The sequence below is a fragment of the Drosophila biarmipes genome, chromosome 2L (genome assembly GCF_025231255.1).
Source record: "Drosophila biarmipes strain raj3 chromosome 2L, RU_DBia_V1.1, whole genome shotgun sequence".
Taxonomy (NCBI): domain Eukaryota; kingdom Metazoa; phylum Arthropoda; class Insecta; order Diptera; family Drosophilidae; genus Drosophila; species Drosophila biarmipes.
The window spans coordinates 14,070,374-14,094,612 of record NC_066612.1 but is presented as its reverse complement, the minus strand read 5'-3'; the positions used below and the strand labels follow the sequence as shown (position 1 = coordinate 14,094,612).

The 24,239-nt window shown below is 44.7% G+C and overlaps 5 protein-coding genes across 6 annotated transcripts in view; 4 read left to right on the top strand and 1 right to left on the bottom strand.

Moving 5' to 3' along the window:
* The first annotated feature begins 918 nt into the window (after positions 1-918).
* Positions 919-3,586, top strand: LOC108034339 (angiotensin-converting enzyme). The gene is made up of 7 exons (XM_044094446.2): positions 919-970; positions 1,352-1,958; positions 2,057-2,309; positions 2,368-2,934; positions 3,003-3,143; positions 3,204-3,376; positions 3,437-3,586. The coding sequence occupies exons 2-7, from the start codon at positions 1,373-1,375 to the stop codon at positions 3,451-3,453; spliced, it is 1,737 nt and encodes a 578-aa protein (XP_043950381.1). The 5' UTR covers positions 919-970; positions 1,352-1,372; the 3' UTR covers positions 3,454-3,586.
* A 324-nt stretch (positions 3,587-3,910) lies between these two features.
* LOC108033576 (angiotensin-converting enzyme) lies at positions 3,911-5,928 on the top strand. Its single transcript, XM_017107922.3, has 4 exons — positions 3,911-3,936; positions 3,992-4,938; positions 4,993-5,553; positions 5,612-5,928. Exons 1-4 carry the CDS (start codon positions 3,913-3,915, stop codon positions 5,916-5,918), a joined length of 1,839 nt encoding a protein of 612 aa, XP_016963411.1. The 5' UTR covers positions 3,911-3,912; the 3' UTR covers positions 5,919-5,928.
* A 243-nt stretch (positions 5,929-6,171) lies between these two features.
* LOC108033535 (acylphosphatase-1) lies at positions 6,172-6,686 on the top strand. Its single transcript, XM_017107880.3, has one exon. It carries the CDS (start codon positions 6,282-6,284, stop codon positions 6,642-6,644), a length of 363 nt encoding a protein of 120 aa, XP_016963369.1. The 5' UTR covers positions 6,172-6,281; the 3' UTR covers positions 6,645-6,686.
* A 1,806-nt stretch (positions 6,687-8,492) lies between these two features.
* Positions 8,493-24,239, top strand: part of LOC108033797 (angiotensin-converting enzyme) — a 44,322-nt gene continuing 28,575 nt past the window's right edge. The window contains exons 1-7 of the mRNA XM_017108406.3: positions 8,493-9,477; positions 9,699-10,205; positions 10,755-10,913; positions 10,972-11,212; positions 11,268-11,992; positions 12,483-12,586; positions 12,641-12,739. Of these exons, the coding sequence (XP_016963895.1) occupies positions 9,235-9,477; positions 9,699-10,205; positions 10,755-10,913; positions 10,972-11,212; positions 11,268-11,992; positions 12,483-12,586; positions 12,641-12,739 (2,078 nt within the window). The 5' untranslated portion in view covers positions 8,493-9,234. The remainder of the gene's footprint in view (positions 9,478-9,698; positions 10,206-10,754; positions 10,914-10,971; positions 11,213-11,267; positions 11,993-12,482; positions 12,587-12,640; positions 12,740-24,239) is intronic.
* On the bottom strand, positions 15,185-18,656 carry LOC108033799 (skin secretory protein xP2). 2 transcript variants are annotated; one of them, XM_017108408.3, is made up of 4 exons: positions 17,887-18,654; positions 16,969-17,442; positions 16,312-16,896; positions 15,185-16,204 (listed from the first exon to the last, which is right to left on the bottom strand). In XM_017108408.3, the coding sequence occupies exons 1-4, from the start codon at positions 17,896-17,898 to the stop codon at positions 16,199-16,201; spliced, it is 1,077 nt and encodes a 358-aa protein (XP_016963897.1). In that variant the 5' UTR covers positions 17,899-18,654; the 3' UTR covers positions 15,185-16,198. The 2 variants fall into 2 exon arrangements, with proteins under 2 accessions (XP_016963897.1, XP_016963896.1); XM_017108407.3 differs by having other exon boundaries at positions 15,185-16,896; positions 17,887-18,656.

The following is a 24,239-nucleotide window of genomic DNA, read 5'->3' as shown; positions in this document are numbered from 1 at the left end:
AAAAAAAAAACAATTTTTTCAATGCAGATGGACAATTATAATCAAAACAACATTTTAGGCCAACAAAAAAGTTATACAAATACCAATTGATCTATGAAAACTCGCTCATTAAGTGCAAAACGAATTCAAGTGATACAAATATTTGCCAATAGCTGTTTTTTCAAATCGACCGCCCTTTTAAATTTGCCTCGCCTTGCTCGACTTCGATCCGTCTCATTTGTTTACATTTTTTAACAATATTTTGTAAATTTATTGTACGTTGTACATGGCGTGGCGCCACTCAAATAATAGTACTGATAGCCATACACAGGGAGCGCCGCATGCTTATCGTTCTACTACCTGATCACAGATGGCGATACTAAAATTCGAAGGCCCAAAAAAATGTTTCACCAACGCAAGTTATTTTTTAAAAGTTCGATTTAAAATCATTCAATCCATCTGGATTAAATCCAAAATCTGCATTAAATTCAAAATAGCTTACTAAAATAGTTTGATCTTTAAGATTTTCAATAAGCTCGGTTTTTCTGAATTAAACTGTATTATACTTAATTATAGAGATAATATATGTATTTCTTACATTTTTAAGATAGCTAAAACTAAATTAATTGAAACAGCTTTCGTTAAATTCATTATATGTGTGCCGTAAAATTAAATTGTCGATGTGAATTCGTTTGCAAATACGTCTTTTTTGTTTGGTAATAAGATTGCTCAAGAGAAGCACTGCAAAATATTTTATATTTTACAAAAAAAAATACACTAATTTATCTTTCAGAATCTTTAAGCTAGATGAGGAATATCTTGGAAAAATTTTTATATTTTTTCTTTTCTTCTTTGTCTTTAGGTGCTCTTTGCCGACTCGTGTGCTCTTGCCTATAAATCTCAGGCAATCTTTCTAAGCGCTCTCAGTTTTAGTTCAGACAGCTGGCAAACTGGTCACATACACATATTAGAAAATATCGTCGGACACAAAGTAAGATCCTTCCCCAAGCAACTAAAGGTTGCCTTAAATTGGGGTAGAGTTTGGGTTTTTACTTAATTTCTTTGAGAACTATCAGTATACACAAATGTTTGATACCCAGATATGGACATACATTATATGCCTGTAAAAAAACCGGCCTAGCAAATCACCGCCAGTGATAAGCTCTACGTTTAACAATATTCGGTTTTGAAATCACATGTGTATATGCTAGACATCGTGTCGATCTGACCCCGTAGACATTCGAAAATGCAGCATTTTAATCAATCAATTAATCGAGAGAATTCATCCGCGACACTCATATACGTCATAAAAACTGGCTTAATATAATGGCAGAGCCTTATCACGATTCAAAATGCTTAATATATTTTTAAGGTGGGTAAGCTAGATCGCAATATGAGAGTGTATCTGGTGGCACTGCTGGCCACCTGGGGGGTATGCCTAGCGTTGCCCCAGGAGGAGATCGAGGCGAAGGAGTACCTGGAGAATCTGAACAAAGAGCTGGCCAAACGGAGCAACGTTGAAATAGAAGCGATGTGGAACTATGGCTCCAACATAACCGCCGAGAACGAGCGGAAAAAGAATGAAGTCTCCGCCGAGTTGGCCAAGTTCAAGAAGGAGGTGGCCAGAGACACCGCCAAGTACCAGTGGCGCTCCTTCCAGTCGGAGGATCTGAGGCGCCAGTTCAAAGCCCTCAACAAGTTGGGATACGCCGCTCTGCCCGAAGCCGACTTCGCTGAGTTACTCCAATCCATCTCCTCCATGGAGACGAATTACGCCAAGGTGAAGATCTGCGACTACAAGGACAAGGCCAAGTGTGACCTGGCCCTCGAGCCGGAGATCGAGGACGTCATCAGCAAGAGCCGCGACCACGAGAAGCTAGCCTACTTCTGGCGCGAGTTCTACGACAAGGCCGGAACCCCTATGCGGACCCAGTTCGAGCGATACGTGGAGCTCAACACCAAGGCGGCCAAGCTGAACAGTAAGCAAATACACCTTAAACCCATTTAACAAGATTATCCGATGAGGAAAACAGATGTATATAAACTTATGTATATATTAATTTTTCCACGAGACTAGGCTATGTGAGGTACCGCCTGCGCAAACACTATGGCGAATCGGTGGTCTCCGAGACAGGACCCATCCCCATGCACCTTTTGGGCAACTTGTGGGCGCAGCAGTGGTCGATGATTGCCGACATTGTGTCGCCGTTCCCCGAGAAACCCATGGTCGATATCAGCGGCGAGATGCAGAAGCAGGGCTACACAGCCCTCAAAATGTTCCAGATTGCCGACGACTTCTTCACCTCAATGAACCTCACCAAGCTGCCGCAGTAAGTAGAGTTCGAGGTCTTTAGGAAAAACGTTGGATTATTCTTTTGAATTTCACAGGAGCTTTTGGGAAAAGTCGATCATTGAGAAGCCCACCGATGGCCGTGATCTCGTTTGCCACGCCAGTGCCTGGGACTTTTACCTCGTCGACGATGTGCGCAGCAAGCAGTGCACCCTGGTTCTCCAGGACCAGCTCTTCACCATTCACCATGAACTGGGTCACATCCAGTACTTCCTGCAGTACCAGCACCAGCCGTTCGTCTACCGCAATGGAGCCAATCCCGGATTCCACGAGGCCGTTGGCGATGTCCTCGCCCTGTCCGTCTCAACCCCCAAGCACCTTGAGAAGATCGGTTTGCTTAAGGACTATGTGCGCGACGAGGAAACGCGAATCAACCAGCTATTCCTCGCCGCCCTGGACAAGATAGTCTTCCTGCCCTTCGCCTTCACCATGGACAAGTACCGCTGGTCGCTTTTCCGCGGCGAGGTGGACAAGGCCAACTGGAACTGCGCCTTCTGGAAGTTGAGGGCAGAGTACTCCGGCATTGAGCCACCAGTAGTGCGAAGCGAGAAGGATTTCGATCCCCCGGCCAAATACCATGTATCCGCGGACTACGAGTACCTCAGGTTGGTAGTATATGATCTGAGTGAATCTTACTTAAGTGAGTTTCATTAATTTTGGCAATGTCTTTCAGGTACCTGGTCTCCTTTATCATTCAGTTCCAGTTCCACAAGTCAGCTTGCATCAAAGCTGGGCAGTACGAAGCCAACAATGCGGAGCTTCCGCTGGATAACTGCGATATCTATGGCAGTACTGAGGTCGGAGCAGCTTTCCAGTAAGTCTGAAATATTATTCCATACGTAGTTTTTTTCTGATGTGTATCGTAAACTCCCAGCAAAATGCTGTCCATGGGCTCCTCGAAACCCTGGCCCGATGCACTGGAAGCCTTCAGCGGAGAACGCATCATGTCCGGAAAGGCCATTGCCGAATACTTCGAGCCCCTGCGCGTTTGGCTGGAGGCCGAGAACATTAAGAATAATGTGCACATTGGCTGGACCACTTCAGATAGTAAGTTAACTCTTCGCAAAAGATCATGAAACACCTATTAAATGTTTCACCCTTTTTCAGAGTGCGTGTCTTCTTAATTGTAAGAAAAAATAAAGTTTCAAAAAATCCTAGGGGTTTTAATATCCAAAAATTTGTTTTTAATTAAATTAAATACTTATATTATTATATATCACTTTTATTTATTATACTTCATTACATTTATGTTTAAAATACAGGTAAAATAAAATCTTCCTTTGATGTTTTTTTAGAAGTTTGAAAACCCCCATAAAATGCGAGTTCTGGTCATAAAATACGAGTTATAGAGTGTCTATATTACTGAGTAAACTCGTTGTAGTGTTTGCTAAGTGGAACACCTTATAATTACAAATGGCTCGCTGGGCGCCACCGACCACGGATTGTCGTTGGCCGCAGTCAGTTGACTGCGAGAGCTGCGCATGCGCAGAACGTTTGATGCTCAGGCTGGCCAAAAGTGCCGGGAATTTCAATGAGCTGACAAATTGAGTTGCGAAAGTGAATCTAGTAGAAAGTGTGGGAATATGTGGATATACTCCGCGGTTTTGGTGAGTCTAATTGTCTACTTTGCCGGGCACTTCCCTAAGTTTCCTTATTTTTCAGCTTCTGGTGGGGCTTACCCAGGCCGAATCCCCGCCCGATGAAACATTGGATAGATTTTTGAACGAGACCAACCAACAACTCGCTGTTATCTATGACCAGGCTGTTCTGGCGCAGCTGCTGAATGAGTTGCGCGGACCCAACGATTTGGTGGCTCTCCTGGAGATCGAGGTCACCGATGATAAGCTTCTCAAGTATGTGCGGACCCTGACGACCCGCAAGGCCAAGTTCAAGCGCTTGGGACTAGGAGACACGCGCCAGAGGAGATTACTCTCCAAGTTTCCCCAATTGGGCTATGAGGCTCTGAACGACAGAGATTTGGAGCACGTCTACGCACTGGCCTCCAACATGAGCGATAATTACCATAATGTCAAGCTGTGTGCTTACAAGCAGCCGGAGAATTGCACTTTGAGACTCATACCAGAGGTCCAAACGATAGTTCAAGGAAGCCGAGATCTGGCCGAGATCGAGTATTACTGGTTCGAGTGGCGGAGGCGCACGGGCTTGGCCACCAGACCTCAGTTTGTGGCCTTCATGGATCTGTACAAGAAGACCGCCCGGCTGAATGGATATCCTCGCGCCGAGGACTACTGGTTTCGATCCCTGGAACTGGACGGTCAGGAGACCATGGCTCTGCTGGACAAAATAATGCATGGCTTGAGGCCTTTGTTTCTGCAGTTTCACGCCCACGTTCGCGGATCGCTGAGGAAGATGTACGGGGAGGACTTGGTGCCCAGACACAGACCCTACCCCCAGCATTTGGCTGAGGTCTTCATTGGTAACGCCTTTAGAAGGGTGCAGGCCGAATGGTATGTGGATCTACCTTCTCCGGAGGCGGGCTTGGCCAACATCACCCAGGAGCTGCATCGCCGGGGACTGAGCACCACTCAGAGGGTTTTCTGGAACGTGGCCGAGTACTTCAGAGCCATTGGTCTGCCCCAGCTGGAGGAGTAGGTTATGAGATCACCAGAGGGTACTCCAATATTAATCCTTTGCCACTGCAGATCCCTTTGGACTTATGCCCAGAAGGTGGCCTCCGATGACGATGACCGCTGTTGGCACAAGGCCTGGCGGTATTATGCCCTGCCCAGGACCAACTTTACCTACTGTCCCCTGAATGACGAGGAGCGTTTCTTCAACATGTTCGAGGCACAGGCGGACCTACACTACTATCGAGCCGCCTCGGCTCAACCCACCTTGCTCCAGGAGGAGCCTTTTCCCAATTTCAGTGATGCCATTGGCAAGTGCTTCTCCATGGCAGCCAGTTCCCCGCGGTTCCTCAGAAAACTCGGTCTACTAAGGGATGCCAAGTGGAAGGAGCTGCCCGCTCGTCTGAATCGCCTGTATGTGCAGGGCCTGAGGGTTGTGTTCCTCCTGCCCGTTTTCTATGTCCTGGACCGCTATCGAGTGGAAGTGCTCGCAGGCCACATCCAGGCGGATGACAATGAGGCCTACTGGCGATTTACAGAGCATTACACAGGAGCGACAGCGCCATCGAAGAGGACCAACGCACAGTTCGATGTTCCGGCCAAGCTACTCATGGAGGTGGATGATCAGTATGCCAGGTGGGAAAATGGAACCCCCTTCATAATTGTATCAAAATTAAATTACCACTTCTTCCAGCCACTTTCTAAGCATTGTTTTGCAGTTCCAACTGCTGAAACACTTTTGCGCCGAGTCGGGACAGTTTGAAAATGGGAATCCCAGCAAACCTTTGGACCTGTGCGATCTCTCCGATCAGCGAGGCATAGGAGGGATTCTCCAAAAGGGCATGTCACTGGGCTCTTCGGTCCACTACAGACAAGTACTGCAGACACTTGTGGGAGAACCTGAGATCAGCATTGAGGGCTTGCTGACCTATTTTCGACCTCTACAAGATTGGTTGCAAGAGGAAAATCAAAAGAATGACCTGGAAGTGGGTTGGAAATAAATCGAGTGAAGTAGTTAGTGGGCAATATTATTTTGGTGATGCATTAAAGCGGATAAATAAAGATCAGGATTAGTTGAGAAAATATTTAAAAAAAAACTTTTTTAAACATCTGACGGCTTTATCATCCCAAAAGTATGCTGTAAGCGAGCGCGAACAATTCAATTTGCATTTGTAAGATACGTGTCAAACTTATTTTTTACATGTAAATATTGATATCTTCGTGAGTTTTACTTTGTAAAATTTTCCATTTCTATACTTTTTGTTTTCTGTCAAAATGTGATTTTTAAGGTAAATGTAGATATTAACCAAATTATACCCCTCTGTTTCCGCCAAAATTCCCTGGATTGTGTGTGCCTTTGCACAATGGCGGCCCAGGGTGTCCACTCCTGCGAGTTCGAGGTGTTTGGCAAGGTGCAGGGAGTCAACTTCCGGCGGCACGCCTTGCGGAAGGCCAAGACCCTGGGTCTCCGGGGATGGTGCATGAACTCCGGCAGGGGCACCGTGAAGGGCTACATCGAGGGACGCCCCGCCGAGATGGACGTGATGAAGGAGTGGCTCCGGACCACGGGCAGCCCGCTTTCGATCATCGAAAAGGTTGAGTTCAGTTCCCAGAGGGAGCGGGATCGGTACGGCTATACCAACTTCCACATCAAGCCTGATCCGATTGAAGGTGCCCCTGAGCATGAAGCTATAGGCAGTAGTTCGAGTAACAACGGCAGTTATTAGGGGATTTAGGCGGAACAATAAAACTATAAGGTCTCAAAGTGATTTAATAATTTGGTTTTGGGAATACCTTACGTTAATTTTATACTGTGATAAGATCACAGTCTTACATATTTTTACATATTAAGAGAGCAAAACATTCAATTTCTTATTAACTATTTCATGAACACAATCTGCATAAGTCCCAAGGAAATGTTTTATAATTCTAAAATCCCTGAATTAGTCAGGGGAAGTGAATTAGGGATACTGAGATTCAGTTCGGTGGGTTTCCATTCGTTCCCAATCAGTCAGCGCCTTCTTAATGATGATTAGTTGGGCATAGTGACAGCATTGTTTGCCTTAAATAACCGGAAATAATCTAAGCCAAATGCAAAACATAAGCTGGGCCCCATAATTAAAATGCACTTGATAATAACGACTCTCGCGGGCTCTCCACTCAATAGCCACTTATTAAAACCATGCAAATAGCTATAGTTGAAAAACACAAATAAAAATAAAAAGTATCAGCAATACGTGCTTAATGTGCGTCATGCTAAGCGGTTAGCAAATTGCAGGGCGTATTGGCTTACACAAACTACTCACTCGTGTAAATTAATTACTTACAGGCACTGGGCGATATTTTCCCACGGTTCTTGGCAGCCCAGAATTGGTACTATAGTATAAGGTATGATATAGCGACACAATCACAGCTGACCTTGACTGGTAATTAGCTTTTTGGCCGAAATATGAATTCGTTTCGGAGGGATCAGTTCCATGTACAAAATCGCGGAGCAGCCAACCACATCATAAACCGTCTAATATTTATGAGCTCATATGGGAGACAGATAGACTTGGCAGATCCCAATCTAATTACTGCCTGAATCACAATCTCTCCACACACTACTATACCATATGCACTCTCATTTGTATGCCAGCAGATTGGCAATCAAGCCATCAATCAGCATGCCAGTCACTCGATTCATCGGGGTGGAGAGTCATGCCAGCCCGGTTAACACCTTTGGGATAGTTCTCTCCCCATATCCCATCTCGATCTTCTCCAGTAATCATTCGCATGAGTCACAACCTTTTCACATGTCGCCGGGTCAAGATCGAGTGTTTAAAATGCACATTCCTCAAGCGAGGGTGCAGAGAATCAGAACTTGATGTCTTGCATTTTAAGTGCACGTGTTTCTCTGGTTTTTAATTACTTGTAACAATATCAATTTCTATGACTTGTCCCTAAACTATTTGTTTTTAAATAAAGTCATAGCCCTGCGATGTAGGTGCAACTTATATGATGAAACTAATTGCATTCAATTCTATAGGGGTACTACACCTATTAGTTTAACGGCCTGTAAAGCAAATTTAAAGCTTGAACCCCATCAGAACTCACTAGTTTCTGCTCGTTAACCGGTGCTAAAACAGTGATTTGCACTGAAGCCCGCTTTTAGTATCTGCCGGCATGAGTCAAGATATTTGCAGCATTTCTCTGGGTCAAGAGCAGCAATGAAAAAGCCGCCACTGCGGGTGGAAGTTAAGTATATGAATGTTTTAAGATGAAAACAAGTCGAGTTTAATCTTGAGGAAAACAAACAATTTATCAGAAAATACTTTATAAGGCTCTACCGATTATACTATTTATCATAGCTATGTTCCTTTGAATAAAAAAATAAAAATATTTAATTCTTTGGATGTCATACAAGATTTATGAGGTACTTCGACTTTTTAATCTAAAAGATATAGAAATGTGTCTGTCTAAAATTCTATAATATTTTTAAAGAAATTAGTTTACGGATAGCATTAGTATTTTTTTTTGAGCTAAAGTATTTAAAATGTTTTCACTTTGGGCTAAAAGTTATACTGTAAAGGTGTTTCCCAATAAAGGTCTCCGCTTCTAACTCGATTCGACTGAGCCCACTCAAACGTCGTGTACTTTCTCACAGTCGACTGTTTTAATGCGGTTGAGCTTTTCGCCTGATAAGTACGCGAATGTACATAGATACACCTTGTGGGGGCGCCCTTACCCCCCCTTTAATGGCCAACATGCATGGCAAAAACATTTACATACCACTCACTCACACAATTGGGGAGCCAGCTCATTGTTGTTCCCAGGCTTGTGGAAGATGCGATTGTAGTTGTTGTCGCTGGCAGTGCTAATTGCGATTATCTCACACGAATATACAAAATATATAGGGAAGTTGGCAGCGACGTCAGCTGCAGCGGCGACGCGACTGCGTTCAAATTTGAATTCATTTTCGAGTTGAAAAAAGTGGCAAGTAATTTCGAAAAGTATTCTTACTGTCTAGTCAGTAGAGTTGTAGACGCGTTACCGGACGCTACGTGGGCGGTGCGAAAGAGCGAAGGAAATCGTGTGCTAAGTGAAAGTGAAAACGGAAAGATTGATACAGAAGTTTTTCTTTCTTAAGATCCCTTATTTCCTTAAAGAGATCTTACAAATATATATGGAAATAGTCATAGAATCTTGTGACCTTGTGCGCTGAATACACTGCCAGTGGCTGGCAATTAAAATACTTAATTGCTTGTGAAAGAGTTAATAAGTGAGCTGTCAACGGCGACCTTGGCAGTGTGGAATATAGATCTTGAGATAAACGCAATGCACAGTGCTTCGGTTTTAAGTTGTCTTTGCCTTAGCCTCGGCCTGGGTCTGAGCTTGGCCAGTCCCCAGCTGAACCTGCCAACCCCCCAGCCGGAGGTCTTCTACAATGGCTACACCCCGAACGTGGCCACCACTCCCGCCCAGCTTCGGGCGGATCGGGATCGGGACCAGCGCTACGGACCGCCCTACTCCGACCAGGGAAGAGCGGGCAACATCGACGATGGGCTGGACGACTTTAGGGTGGGTGTGGCAATGCTTCACCGACTGAAAGAGACCTATCTAAAACCAAGAATTTACCTTTCTAATCTAAAAACCACGAGGTTTTGTTCTACAAATTTGGAAAACAAGAAAATATCTTAAAGTATATATATGAATGAATAGAACAAGCATATTCTTGGTTTTGGAAGGATATTTTCTCAGTGTTCGATCGCCACCTAAGCCCGCCGATCTTCCGCTTTCAGTATGGACAGACAGACGACGAACGCATGAGGATCGGCTACGCCTATCCCTCGCCCCCAGTGAACTTCAGTGACTCTCCGTTCAGTGGGAATAGGTTTTCGAACCACAACTACGGACCCATTTCCAGTACCACCGATCGCAGCCTTGGCAACGATCCCAATCTCAACCAGCGGTACTCGGATGTGCCCTACTCCCCTCAAGGAGAGCGTAACTTCAATCCCAACGATCAGTACAATTACAACAACAATCCCAATGTGGAATTCGTGGGCATCAACAATCGCAATCGGTTCGAGAATCCGTTTCTTCCCAACCAGGACCGGTTCAACCTGAACCAGGGATACCTGGAGCGTCAGCGCTACCAGCAGGACCGTCGCTACCAGCAGGAGCTGGAGAAGCTGCGCATCCTGCTCGTGGAGTCCGACCAGAAGGGATCCCTGGAGTGCACCGCCAACGTGGCTGCCCAGTGGAACTTCGAGACGAACGTCAACGATTTTACCCAAACGGAAGCGGTGAGTGAGCGTTTTTTGGCGAAATACGACTAGCAGTACGAGTACTAGTAAATCGCCCATTTGTGGTTGAACGGCACGCGATCTTTGCGGTGGTTGTGGTGGTGGTGGTGCAGTTTTCCCATGGTTCGCTATGGTAGTTTTCTTACACACGCACACTCGGATAAGTCAGAAAAGTCGCATTCTGAAGGTCGAATCGCCTTGTCAGATTCCCAGGCAGACATGCCAATGTCAAAGCGATGAAGTCTCTGGGTTTTCCCAACCACACTATCTATGGACTAATCGGCGTTGGAAGGTAGAGATACAACTCGGGCCTAATGTGTTACTGCAAGGCAAACTTTAAGTTCTTGTTCTGTTTTATTGGTTCCTTATCCCTCAAATACAAATAAATAAATACCTGTATCTTGATGTCTTTAATGGAGAATAAGGTGATCTTATACATTGATAGTAATTTAATGATAAGATATGCTGCTAAATTAAAGGGAGAATTCAATATAAATCGTTGTTAAATATACAACAAATTAAACAATAATATTTTGTGATTTCAACCAGCTAAACGCTCAGCAAAGATATGTTGAGTTCCAACGAATCACTGCCGAGCAGTCGAAGCGCATCAATAAGGATCTGATATTCGATCGTCGCCTCTACAGACAACTGATGTTGCAGTCGGAAGTGGGACCCAATGCCCTTCCCCTAGACGTCTTGGACAGGGTGAGATATATCTTAGACATAATACAATAAACTATTAGTAAGCCATATGGTTACACAGTACAATCGCCTGCTGAATGAGATGCTGTTCCTGTACAACAACGCCGGAATCTGTGCCTACCAGCAGCCCTTCCAGTGCGATCTGCACTACATACCCCAGCTGAAGGACATCATGGCCAAGAGCAGGGACTGGGATGAGCTGCAGCACACCTGGGTGGAGTACCACAGGAAGGCGGGACGTGGGATGCGGGACAGCTATGAGCAGTTGATCGATGTGATGCAGGAGGTGGCCTATGTGAACAGTGAGTTTGGTTATCATCACCAGCCAGACATCCAATCTAAACACACTAATTGCAGACGTTACCAATGGCGGAGAGTACTGGTATCTGGGCTACGAGTCGGGTAACTTTCGCCAGGATATGGACATCGTTTGGGAGCAGATAAGACCCCTTTACGAGGCCTTGCACGCCTACGTCCGCCGCAAGTTGAGGGACTACTACGGACCGGATCGCATAAACCGCATAGCTCCGATTCCCTCGCACATTCTGGGCAACATGTACGGCCAGTCGTGGTCCAATGTGCTGGACATCTTGATACCCTATCCGGGTCGCAAGCTGATCGATGTCACGCCGAGAATGGTGGAGCAGGGCTACACACCGCAGCTGATGTTCCAGCTGGCCGAGGAGTTCTTCACCTCCATCAACATGTCAGCCGTGGGCCCGGAGTTCTATCGAAACTCCATATTCGAGCAGCCCCTGGACAGGAGGGTGTTGTGTGAGCCCTCCGCCTGGGACTTTTGCAATCGCCACGACTTCCGGGTGAAAATCTGCACGGGCATCAACCAAAGGAGCTTGATAAGTGTGCATCACGAGATGGCCCACATCCAGTACTTCCTGCAGTACCGTCACCTGCCCAAGATCTTCAGAAACGGTGCCAATCCCGCCTTCCACCAGGCTGTGGGCGATGCCATTGGCCTGTCGGTATCGACCCCTAGGCATTTGCAGACCCTGGGACTCCTGCAGAGGTCCCTCGACGAGTCCAGCTACGATATTAACTATCTGTTTACCATGGCCATTGATAAGGTAAGAAACAATTTGTGTACCGGAATTTGTATTTTCTCTTTCCGTGATTGCTTTTTTGAGATATAGCCACAGAAACAAAGAGCTATAAATATATAGTATTTGTTGATTCGCGGTTGCATAGTATACATTTCATTTCCTTAAAGTGATTGCAGGCTGAGAGAAACACAATTACTCATAATATGTTTGATAAAGAAAACAGTGTTATTTCTTACGAGTGGTTTACCAAATCTACTAAAAGATTAAGAGGTTCTAATGAAATATTTAAAAGCTTGAATGAAAACTTTTTTGACAATGGTATCGCATATTCCGCATTAAATGTGTACACAATGAATGAAAGTCAATATAAGTATTACTTTTAGCTAAGAAATATATTTCTACAAAGTTCGAGCTAGCTTTGCAAATATTTTAAGATTTTGAAAAGGTTAAATACCCGAATTAAGATAATTTAGTAGGACAAGAGCTCAATCTTTGACTGATGTATTCCTTTCAGGTTGCTTTTCTGCCCTTTGCCTTGTCCTTGGACAACTGGCGCTACGATGTCTTCAGTGGCAATGCGAACAAGCGAACTATGAACTGTCACTACTGGAACTTACGGTTGGTAGCTAGAACAGCATCCCCAGGCTTACAATAATTTATTTTATTATTCAGTGAAAAGTACTCAGGCATAAAGCCTCCTGTTCTGCGCTCAGAGAAGGACTTCGATGCGGGAGCCAAGTACCACATACCAGCAAATATTCCCTACATCAAGTGAGTGTTTAAATACGTTCTATACTCGTTTGATTACATAATTATCTGGCAAACATTTCTCCTATTTAATTATTTGCTGCATAACCAGAGCAATTAAAGCGTCAGGCCGCGGCTTGTTATTAATTTTGCTATTTTTGATTACAATTTACACACAATTTCAAACATTTTCCGTCAAATTGCCGGCGATTACGCGTTGCGATCGCTGGGATCGTCGAACCGGCCATAAAGTTGGCCCACTAACATCGCATAATGGCCAACACACACAGAAAGCCGCGCTTCGGGTCTGTGCAAAAGAAAATGAAATGAAACCGAAACTGAATCTGAGTCTGAAAACTCACATGTCGGCAATGTTTCCCGCATTCACTTTCCACTTGGCTGCCGTTAACACACGGAGCGGGTTTAGTTGGCCATCATTTAAATAAGCCCGGTTGGAAAACTGTTACGAAAATCCAGACCAGACGATTTCAACTGTTCAGGCTCGACTGCCGAGCTCGAACCGTTGACCCAGTAATCCACACACATTTTCTGGCTTGAGTTTCCACTTCCAAGAAGGTGTCAATGCCGAATCATATGTCTCAATCTCCTCGGTTTCTTCTCTGATTATTGCACAATTCGTTATGTCTAAGGTTTCACCACATTAAATACCAACTTGTGTGGCTTGTGGGTTCTTTAAAGTGGTTATTAAAAAAACCATACGCGTCTACAATATCAAATAAATTAAGTATTGCATTTAACTTGGATTATAGTTGTGGCTTTACTTTGAAGATGATGTATATATTGCTCAGAATCTTAAGTTTTGACACTTTATTGTTTTGCTTGACATGCAAATGGCTTGTTTAAAGGTAACTCATAGATGTAAATTGAATATTTCTTGACCACAGACTGACTTCACTTAATGAATGAAGTGCTAGCTCGACTCCCCATCAGAGCCATTAGCCAGATTTTTATTGCAGCCATTCTTTTGGCATTAGCCGCACACTCTGGGGCAGGAAAATAGGGGGCGGCGAGGACGGAGGATTACAACACCAGCTCGCAAATCGGGCATTGTGCTGGCGATTATTTATTGCATAATCAATAAACTGCAAACGCTACAGTTACATAAACAAAAGCTACCAGAAAACAACTGGCCACCAAGAGAGTTAGCCCCAATATGGTAATAAAAAAGACCTGGGCCCCGGCTCTCGACTCGACGGGTCTTTCGGCTCAAATATCGGTTAGCAGCACATGTCCTACAAACCGACTGGGGAAAACGTGATAAATCCGTGGCCCACTTTACTTAACCCACTCTGCAAATTGCGCCGGCTTCAATGGAGCCGAAAATGCAAATTGAAACCCAATCTTTGTGGTCGCTGCAACAGGCTGGCCCGGCCGCAGAAGGAGTGCAAAAGCCGAGACCGAAAAAAGCAAAGACCCCCTTTTTTGCTGGTGCTAATAAAAAGTAATGCCCACACCGCAAAGTAAGCGCTAGGAAATGGACACTGGCGCGGAGGCTTGGGGCCCAGAGCCCGAGGAAAGCGAAACGCTGGTGTGGAAAATGTAATAAACATGTTGAACTGTCCTCCTCCTGCGAGCCCCCCAAAAGCGCCTGTCTGGCCGTCTTTCTGGGGGCGAGACACTCTGAATATGCAATTATGAATGCAAGGCGATGTTTACCTCATTTGGAAATTAGATAAGACATTTATGGGCCATGAAGGAACGACTTGATTCGGCTCTTCGCCTTCGCTTGTCTTTCGACCGAAAGTGAATTTGGCCCATGCAATGGCTGCAGTATGTGGGAAACGTTGGGGTTAAATTGGCATTATTATTTATTCATAATGAAGGCAATTAGACTAGCATTAACTTTAAAGTTTTTTAAATAAATTAAATTGTTTTATAATTATTTGCCCCAGATTTTAATAAAGTAGTTATTGCAATAAAGAGTTAGCATTCATGTTTGTTTGTTTTTATTTTCCGCACAAATATTTGCACTTGCAAAGATAATAAAGACATGATTTCAAGTCGTTAGTAAAATATAGTCTTTAGTTTCAGTGGATTATATAAATCCATAAATGTTTTGTTACTTGCTAAACTGGCTCGAGTTGCGCTTTAAACCGGAAAATGTTTAAAATAAATTGTTTAAAATTGCTGGTTAGTGGTTAGTCTGTAATTTAGTTACTTTTCCCGAAAGATATTTTATTTATATTTTTCCCTTGTTTGAGATATGTTAACATTTTTGAATTTAACCCAGTTATTAAAATATCCTTAAAGTTAATTGAAGTATTTTGTCCAGTATTAATAGTTTTAAGTATCGACAGCCTATGAATAACAGCAGAGTTTTAAATAGTTTTAATTCAGTTTTTAGTATTGCTTGCCAAGTTTTAAATGTATTCAATTCAAGTTAACAATAATTAACACTGAATTATACATTTTTGGTAGCTTGCTAAAATAAATAAAAAAACGGGCGTATTTTCGTTTTGATCACTTGGTTTTCATTTATTTAATTGTGTATCATTCATCAGCTTCATGTTGTATGAGATTTTTGTTTGTTTTATACAGAGTCAAGAATATTTGGTAAATTAAGTACTTTTTATAAATCCGTTTCGGTTGCTTATACGAACAAGCAGTATTACATAGACGTGTTACAACTAGGTAGCGGAGAATATTACGAAAACTAATACATTACGTTCGTCTACAAACTGACTTAAATAGGCGTCTCCCTATCTCGAATATCGCACTAGCTTAAACGCTATCAGAAGTCTTATCACACGCTCACAACGCTGGGACGCTGCACACAACTGGACGGATCGATCCCGATCCTCGGGTGGAGATCCATCTCACTTGGGAACCGGAACGGGTGCACGAGTCGGGGTGGACCAGAGCAGAAGAGGGAGGAGCCGCGGCTGGAGGACAAAACAGCAGCAGCAACCACATCGATGATGCACCCAGGTGGTGTCGCTTCCGTCCATCCAAGAGTCCATCTCGGCGCAGCAGTACAATAGGCCTGGTATCCTGCAATCCCGGATTCTGGCAACTGTCTGTGGTCGATCGAGTGTCTTGGAGGGGCGGGAAGTGGGTTGGTGTTCTTGTTCTTGATGGTCTTGATGTTCTTGTTGTTGTGTGGGCTGTGCGGCCCAAATGTGTCGCTTGGAAGTCTTAATCCTAAGTTCCTTTACAATCCACTCGTTCACAGGGCTCACGGGTTTCGTCAACGTTTCAAGGTATCCTTTTGGGTTTTGTTTTTCGGCTCTATGTTATGGCTTACGGCTAGAAGAGAGTTCGGTCTAAAAGCTAAGTTCGTCGGCTACGCGTCTGGTTTCTCTGAATCTCTGTCGGTTATCACGTTGTGGGGGAAAGTGGTATGATATGGAATGGAGTGGTGTGTGGCGGGCTATGGGTTATTTTTCTTGATTTTCTTTTTTTGCGTTTCGATTTGGGAAATTGTGGAAATGGAAGAGGTTAGCTTGCCATCCCAGTTCATTCTCAATGCTGCAAAGAAAGGCGAAAGAAGAGGAGAGAAAGAGAGAAGAGTGCGATTCACCAGTTTAGTAGCCGTGATATGAATGATAATCATGAGAGGCAAATTCATGCTCCACCTCGTGCTCATGCTCCACGATGGGGTGCGAGTGGTGATGGATGGGCGCGTGGTGGTGGTCCTCCTCGATGTGCTTGTGGTGGAACTCGGGCTCCTTGTAGGTGACATGCTTCTCGTGGTACTCGGGCACGTGCTTCTCGATGTGGACATGGACGGGCTTCTCCACGGGGATCTTGACCGGGTACGGAACGTGTTTCTCGACCTTCACGGGCACTTCCTTGATCACCGGGTAGGGGGCGGGCACGTGCACCTTGACCTCATAGGGCACTGGCTTCTCCACGTGGACGGGCACGGGGCGGTCATAGGGCACATGGACGGGCACTGGCACCTTCTTGATCACGGGCACGGGCACTGGCTTGTCCACATAGTGGGGAACGGGTTTGTCGATGTAGTGGGGCACTGGCTTGTCGACGGGCACCTTCACGGGGTAGTGGACCACCTTCTCGACGGGATAGGGCTTGTCCACGTGCACGTGCTTCTCCACATTGTAGTGGACGATCTTCTCGACGGGATAGGGAGCGGGCACATGCACCTTCACGGGCACGTGGACCTTCTTTTCCACTGGGTAAGGAGCGGGCACATGAACCTGGAGGATTAGGAAAAGAAAACTCAAGAGTTAGAACCCCTGTGCGATCTGTTTCCCGGCTTCCCAACCCACCTTGACGGGCACGGGGCGATCGTAGTGCACGTGGACGGGCACATGGACCTGCTTCTCAACGGGATAGGGAGCTGGCACCTCGTAGGGAACCTTCACGATCTCCTTGACCTCGTAGGGAATGTGCTTGATCACGGGGTAGGGCTTGGGCACCTTGACCTTAACGGGCACGTGGACGTGCTTCTCCACCGGCACGTGCACGATCTTCTCGATGGGCACGGGCACGGGCACCTTCTTGATCACCGTCAGCGTCTTCTCCTCGTGCACCGGGAAGTGGGGCACGTGGTGGTGGTGGTAGTCCTCGTAGTGGTGCAGTCCTCGCTTCGACTTGGTGGTGTCCTCGCTGGCCGCCGCCTCGGCAGCCTTGGCCTCCGGCTCAGCCTTCTTCTCCTCGGCGGGAGCGGCTGCCTTCTCGTCCTCGGCCCGGACGTAGCTGGTGGCCAGGAGCAAGACCAAAGCCAGCGATGTCGCTGTGCGCTGCAAGTGCAAAGAGTCCTTGTTAGAGACAAATTCATTCGTTGCTACTTAAATGTTTTACTAATTTTTCCGCTATCATACTAGCAGTCATAAACTTTACAGAATGTTGAAAATGTTAGTTCATTGATTATAAAATATTGAGGTTCTAAAAATGTTTAAGTTGAAAATGATTTTAAAAATTTCAAAATGTTGGTTCTGAAAATATTCTGTAATATGGTGTAAGAATTTTTAATTGAATTCTTTTACAATTGTAAAATCTTTTGGATTTCAGCTAAACTAAAGGATTGTTTCTTAAGATTGTTTAGTTTGAAATTTGCAGAAATCACTGTATCTTAATGATTTTCATCATCGTGGATTATGTTTTTTGTACTAGGTCTTTTAAACTCTTGAGTCCTTTGCAACCACTTCTTCACTGCACTCTCTTGTCCTGCCATCGATACTCACCATCAACTTCATGCTGCTGCGTTTATCCTTCGATGGTCGGGAATGGAAATCCGCTTTCCCGGGTCGTGTGGCACGCGGTTCGAGAACTGGGCGAGAACTGATCCCGTTTTTGGTCAAGGGGTGTCTATTGATCACTAGTCCACACGCTCCGTACCTCTCTAGGCTGTAGACTGTTCGACGGTTAACGGTTTAATGATGCCAGCTGCAGCGCCTGCGCGCACTTTTATAGTTCCCATCGAAAGCCAGGCCACTCTGCGCCGATCCGCCGAATGAGTGGATGCACGAAGCCAGCCAAGCCAGCCAAGCCGAAGAGCATCGGCAGCCCCAATAATAATCGCAGTGGCCCAAAACACATGCGGCGCAGCGAATGGTGAGCGGTACGCCATACCCACTCGTGGCTTGTTGTTGTCTTGCCGTGCGGTCGCCCGTCTACTTTGCCTTCGGTGGTCCGCCGGCTGGAGTCGGTGGTTCGCTGGATTTTGGAGGCGCGAAGTCAACGCAGCCAAGCGCCAAATGCAGCGCCACCGTCACCGCAAAAAGCGAAACAAAAACAAGAATGGCCACCGAGCTGAAGCTTTTCATACCCTTTAAGAAATAATGGGTCTTATTCCCGATCTTTATTATGGGCCAATAACAAATATATTTATTATAGGCCTATTTTGTTAGACAATACTCCCAATAAACAACATTTCTTATGTTTTTAAATAAAATCCGATTATGTTTAGAAAGTTCTAAAATCCTTTAAACAGATTTATCATTGATTATTCTTAGCTAAAAAACGTAGCTGTAAGACTAGCGTTTTATAAATATAATTAGATACCCAAGCAACAAAAACTGTGTGCCAATGATTAAGATATCTTGTGAACACCTTCTGACAATTTATAAGTTTTACGGACACAAACTGATCTTCAAAGTCGTAAAACCCCCTTGACGGGTATGAAAAGCCGAAAAAGATTGCTATAGCAGGAGGGGGAATTTTCAGGGGGCATTGGGGAAGAGCAGACGAGGGTCTATGGATGCGTGCCATTTTGCTGTTTAATTCGACTACCGTCAGCTGCCGCTTTTCGCTTCTTGTGGCTGCCGCAATCAATGCACGTAAAAGGCTTGGGAAACCAAGAGGCAAGCCGCAGCGGCAACTTCGGCAGCGGGCCCCGCAATTTCTGGCTGGTAATTGAATAATACCTGAATGGATGGGCCGCCTTCAAGCCACTTCAGGTGATGAGCTCTTCGCTTTGCTGGCGGTTTTCATTTCAATGTTGTTTTTATGTTAATCACAGATGATTATGTACTTGTTGCTGCTGGATTTTTATTTGCTTCTCGTCAATGTTTTGATTGATTACAGTTAAATGCGTAAAGATTTTAAGATACAAATGTATGTAATAACACAGAAATGAAGTTCAGCTTCCACCAACAAAATATTGCATAATTATTAAGAACTAGAAATAAGTAAGATTATAGTTTGAGTGTATTTAAAGATGTTGTTTTTATTGGCTAATTTTTTTTTTTATTTCTGTATCGCTAGTTCAAGCATTTGAGCCCCTTAGTCAATAACTAATCGCACTTCAAATGTGCATAATAACATTTAACCATACCCTAAAAAACACTAATTTACTTTAGCTTTTCCTTTCACCGCTGTGAATGCTTTCCTAATTGAATGCTCAACCAATCCTGGTCAGCTTTTATTTTCTATTATTGCAAGTCTTTACCCCCTCACTGCTGTTGCAGCCTCTTTTTGGCCCCATGTCACCTAGTTTTCTCCTTCCTCCACTGACCACAGACAATCTTCTGTCTGGCTGTCATCTGCATCCTTTTACTTTTTTCCCCACTCGTATTATGCCATTATCCCATTCACCGGACCCAGCCCCCAGCGATTCCGGACCAGTTTCCGCGAGGTTGGGGACCCCTCCGCCAACTGCACCTGGAGAGTGTGTCACTCGGTCATTCGGCTGTGGTTGTGTCACTGCTCCACATTCGAGTCACCAACCATAACCTAAGACAAAGAGCAGTCACGAGTAGCAGAAACAGAAGCTCGCGAACCGAGACGCTCGTCCAATCCAATCCAATCCATATCCATATCCATTGCTGCGTAATTGATACCACCAGCACGGCGCACAGTAGCGCCACCAGCGTCCGAGTGGACCCTGGCTGGGGCGGGTCCAGTCTTAGTCCGATTACCTTATGTCAATGGGTCTTCAGTCAGCTGCGGTTTGGCACACATATCGAGTATAAATATATCGCACTTGTAGCGCGGATTCGAGTTTAAGGTGCGCACCATAACAACTAATGCTTGCCCCGGGGTGAATCTTAGACTTATTAGATACATTGTCCAAGGGAGAGCAGTATCTTTTTATAACTTCATTGAACTTATAAAATAAATACTTTCATTTAAGAGACATGATAAAACTGGAACCTACAGTATATAATATACAATATCTTATTACTTCTAATATAGTAAATAAGATACAACATTTTTTTATTCTTATAAACAGTCCCAAATCCCCTTTCTATTGAGCGAACGTTGGCATAGAGATGCCTTATGGTCATGTCCAGCACCTTGTAATCCAAGACTTGTTACGATAGCAAATATTTTCTCGCTTTCGTTGCATGCTTGCAACTTTCGATTTCGTTTCGATTCGCGTTTGTTGCATGTCTTGACCACATTGTTCGATGCACATTTCCACCATTGCGGGAAAGAGACGGCGTGGGCCAGCAGAAGGAGAGGCGCGAGTGGCGCTTGGAGGCTGCCCCAGCTGATGGTGATATTATGTCATATGTTCGTTGGCCGGGGCGCACGCCTACCGTCGGAGAGATGATTTTGAGTACATTGTCTGAGCCCCTCTACTCGGTTGGAGTGCTCTTACTTCCTTGACTTAATTACCATATGCCTCCACATATAGCCACACTTGTATCTTCCCCCAACGCCATTGTCTAGCCCAGCCTTTGAAAACCATCTTTCGATCGGAGCTTGGCTGCTTTGTGCCCATATTCAGGCTGCAGCTCGTTTGTTTACATTGTCTGCGACCTGACCTTGCCGCTTTTGGCGATCGACCAGGCTTTACATAAATTCATTCATCCATTTTTCGGTGGCTCTTTATTCGCCGACAAAGGTGTCAAAGTTGAAGCAGCTGCCGATTGATCATCCTCCAAAGAAGAAACTGGCTGCGATTTGCATTCGCTGCCTCATTTGTGTAACAATTTACTGTCTTCGCCCGGGCATTCCATTCCACTTCGTTCCCATTTTGGGCCGCGATGTCTCAAATTTTGGACGACTTCCAGCAGTATATAGAGCTGTTAGAGCCATGTAGGCGAAAATGACAGTTATGACATTTTATGTGCCGTTTACCAAAGGCCCATTCAGCTCTTTGTCACCTACGGTGCTTGGCAGCGTTTCGCTTGTGGTTTCCACCTGCCAAGGCGTACGTATAACTGTTTCTGTTGGGTCTCGGTGGCCTAACCGTTTCGCATTTTGTTTACTGCCACTTTTGGATGGGGCCACCGCAGACGGGGTTCATTGCATTGCTGGTCAAGGTCGTTGCTTGGGCTTGTTAGCCTGCCCAGCTGGCTGAAAAGTTGGCTCCGAAAACGAGCGACGCAATTTGCCACGAGGGGAAAACTTTATGGGTAGGATAATAGATCGGTTAAATTCCCCAAGTTCTAGAGGTCAAAGGGCCTTAAGACCAAGAAATAAATGTACCAAGCTCAAATAAACAAATTAAATTAAATTAATATAATATACCTTTACCGTCTAAGAAGAGTTGCTAAAGAAAACTTAAACTGTTCAAAATTGCCTAAGCAAGGATATTAAATGGTACCTGAGCTTACAGGAAGCTGTCATCTTTTAAAATATATGACTAAAGCCCATCTCGAGCGTAATTTAAAAGCTGCAACCATCACTTAGGTTATGGAAACAGAAAGTGAACCTCCTTGATTTGTAGTTAACTTAAAAGGGGAACCCCCGAAGTTCAATGCCAAACCATTGATTGCCCGCCCAAAAGGTTCATTAGGCAAACAAATTATTAACTATCCCCACGATCCGTTCGTTATTCGGGTTAAATGCCATTCCAATGAACGTGCAAGACGTGTAACTGCAATCACTGCCCTATTACAATCGGTTGGCTGCGATCAGCTGTTACCTTTTACTATAGCCAAGCGCTCCCCTCAATGATCATTGCAATTAGGGCTTACGATCTTAATGGGGGTTTACGATCTCGGCTTAACGCATCTCTGAACCGATAACACTTCGAAAATAAGACAAAAACAGGAAATGGGGTCAATGGCAAAAGCAGCTGAACTCTTGCCTCTTTTATATTGCGCCGAGTGTTTTTATGCCTTCTTTTATTTTTGATTGGAAACTGCTTGGGCATTTATTGGAGAAGCCAAGCCGAGAAGCCTAGACACTATTTGGTCACATAGTCACGCGCCGTCGAATGCCTTTGGCCAAACTAAAATATCCATATTTCTTTGTGCATTTGCAGCTAACCGTGACGCTCACTTAATACAAATTGTGGCTGGGTGTCCCTCCATTTTTGTGGGTAGTACGCTAAGCTAAACTGATTAATAAGGAAGTTGCGCCTGCGATCCACCTGCGAATTTATGCAGACTTTCCAGCCAAAAAGCCAGAAAAACCAGTCAAAGGAAAACTATTTATTAGCATAATAATTCCGCCTTGGGGGCCAACTTCGAGTCGGCCAGCTGTAGTAGGGTGTAATAGTTGACCCATTGACTTAGTCAACAAATCTTCAGTTTTCGGTGAAAAACTGGCAGAGTATCGTGCGGAAAATCCGACGCCTGTCGTTACTACTTCAGCAGAAACCATTTGAAGTAAAGACTTTAATTTCGATTTCAGTTTTGGCCACAATTCGCCTTTGTTTTTGTGGCCATAATTACAACAACACCTCAAGTCCGAGCAAAGTTGGCAACCAAATAAGCCGTTGTTGTTGGTATAAATTGCGTAAATGCAGCCCAGGGTATCGGGTAAAGCACATTCGGACTCGGGCTGGTCCGTTTCTTGTCGGCATTTTCGCCTTACATTTGTTAAATCTGCCTTTGCAGCTCTTGGCTTGCCGGCTTCTGAGCCGCACTGAGGCGAAGCCAAAGTTGTTGTGCAGTGTGAGTGTGGATGGGCCAGCGAGAGGAGCTTCAGCGGTTTGGAGTACTGAATTTAAAATGTATTTCCTTGCATATTAACATGTCCAGCGAAAGGAAACTTGCCAGTCACTAGCTAACTTGCTTACAAACTGGCAAACTTCTCTACCCCACCTCGGCCAGTCTAAAAATATAGAGCGGAGCGTAATTAGGCAGCACTTAAATGACTGTAATTAACAAAACAAGAGCAACAAAACCAAAATACGTGTGTTTAGCAATCATCTTAGCCGCATTAAATACGAAACAGAGTTTAAAATGGTTAATAAAATATAACAAAAGGAACCAAAGATAGAACTTCAAGTAATTGGCTCACTTTAATGAAGAGAAAGACAAATATGTACAAGTACATAAATCAAATTTATTATGGTTTTCCTATATTTATTCAAAAGCATGCCAAAACGCAGTAAAAACTTGATGGAGCAAAACGACTTCCGAACAAGAAAATTAGTGCACAGAGAAAGTAAAAAGAGTACGCATATAAAATGCAAACTAAAAAACCAATCAAGAAACTAACAATAAAATGTATACAAATAAATAAAATATATTTATACAAAATATTTACACATAATAAGCCATTCAACTCAGCAGAATTGTTTCGACACTTTTGTCTACACTTGCTGAAAACCTAGTGGCCCATTTGCAAGACGGTTAAGATCTGCTCTATGATAAATGCCAAAAATTACCCAGACAATTTTTCCCCAGGTCTTCGTCGCTTTTGGCTGTCGCTCATTTGGCGCTGTCGGATTGTTGAAATGTGGCAACACATTTGGGCTTGGAAAATTTCTTTGCAACCGAAAAGTTGCGCGCAAAAGAAATTGCAAGTCAATTACCGCTAGACGGTTTGCATGGCGCCATGACGCAACCGCCGCATGTGGCAGCCGCGCACAGAGTAAAAGCCACAACAATATCAGCCAGGTCTACGTCATCAGCATATCGCTAATTGATTGCGTCTGCATTGCTCATTATTGCTGTTGTTGTTGCATTCACTTCGCGTTTTGCTTTTTGGGTCGAGCCATTCTCCATTGGCACACACACCTGGCACAGTCGGGCCAGCACGATCCACGGCTCAGTGGCTCGGGTTAGGACAAGATCAATGTTGCTGGCGTTGGTCAGTCCGGGCAGCGGCAGCGGCAGCGGCAACAGGTTCTCCCAAAACGAAAGACTCAGGCAGCGAACTTGAATCGCGTATCGGCTCTTTCTGGACTGCC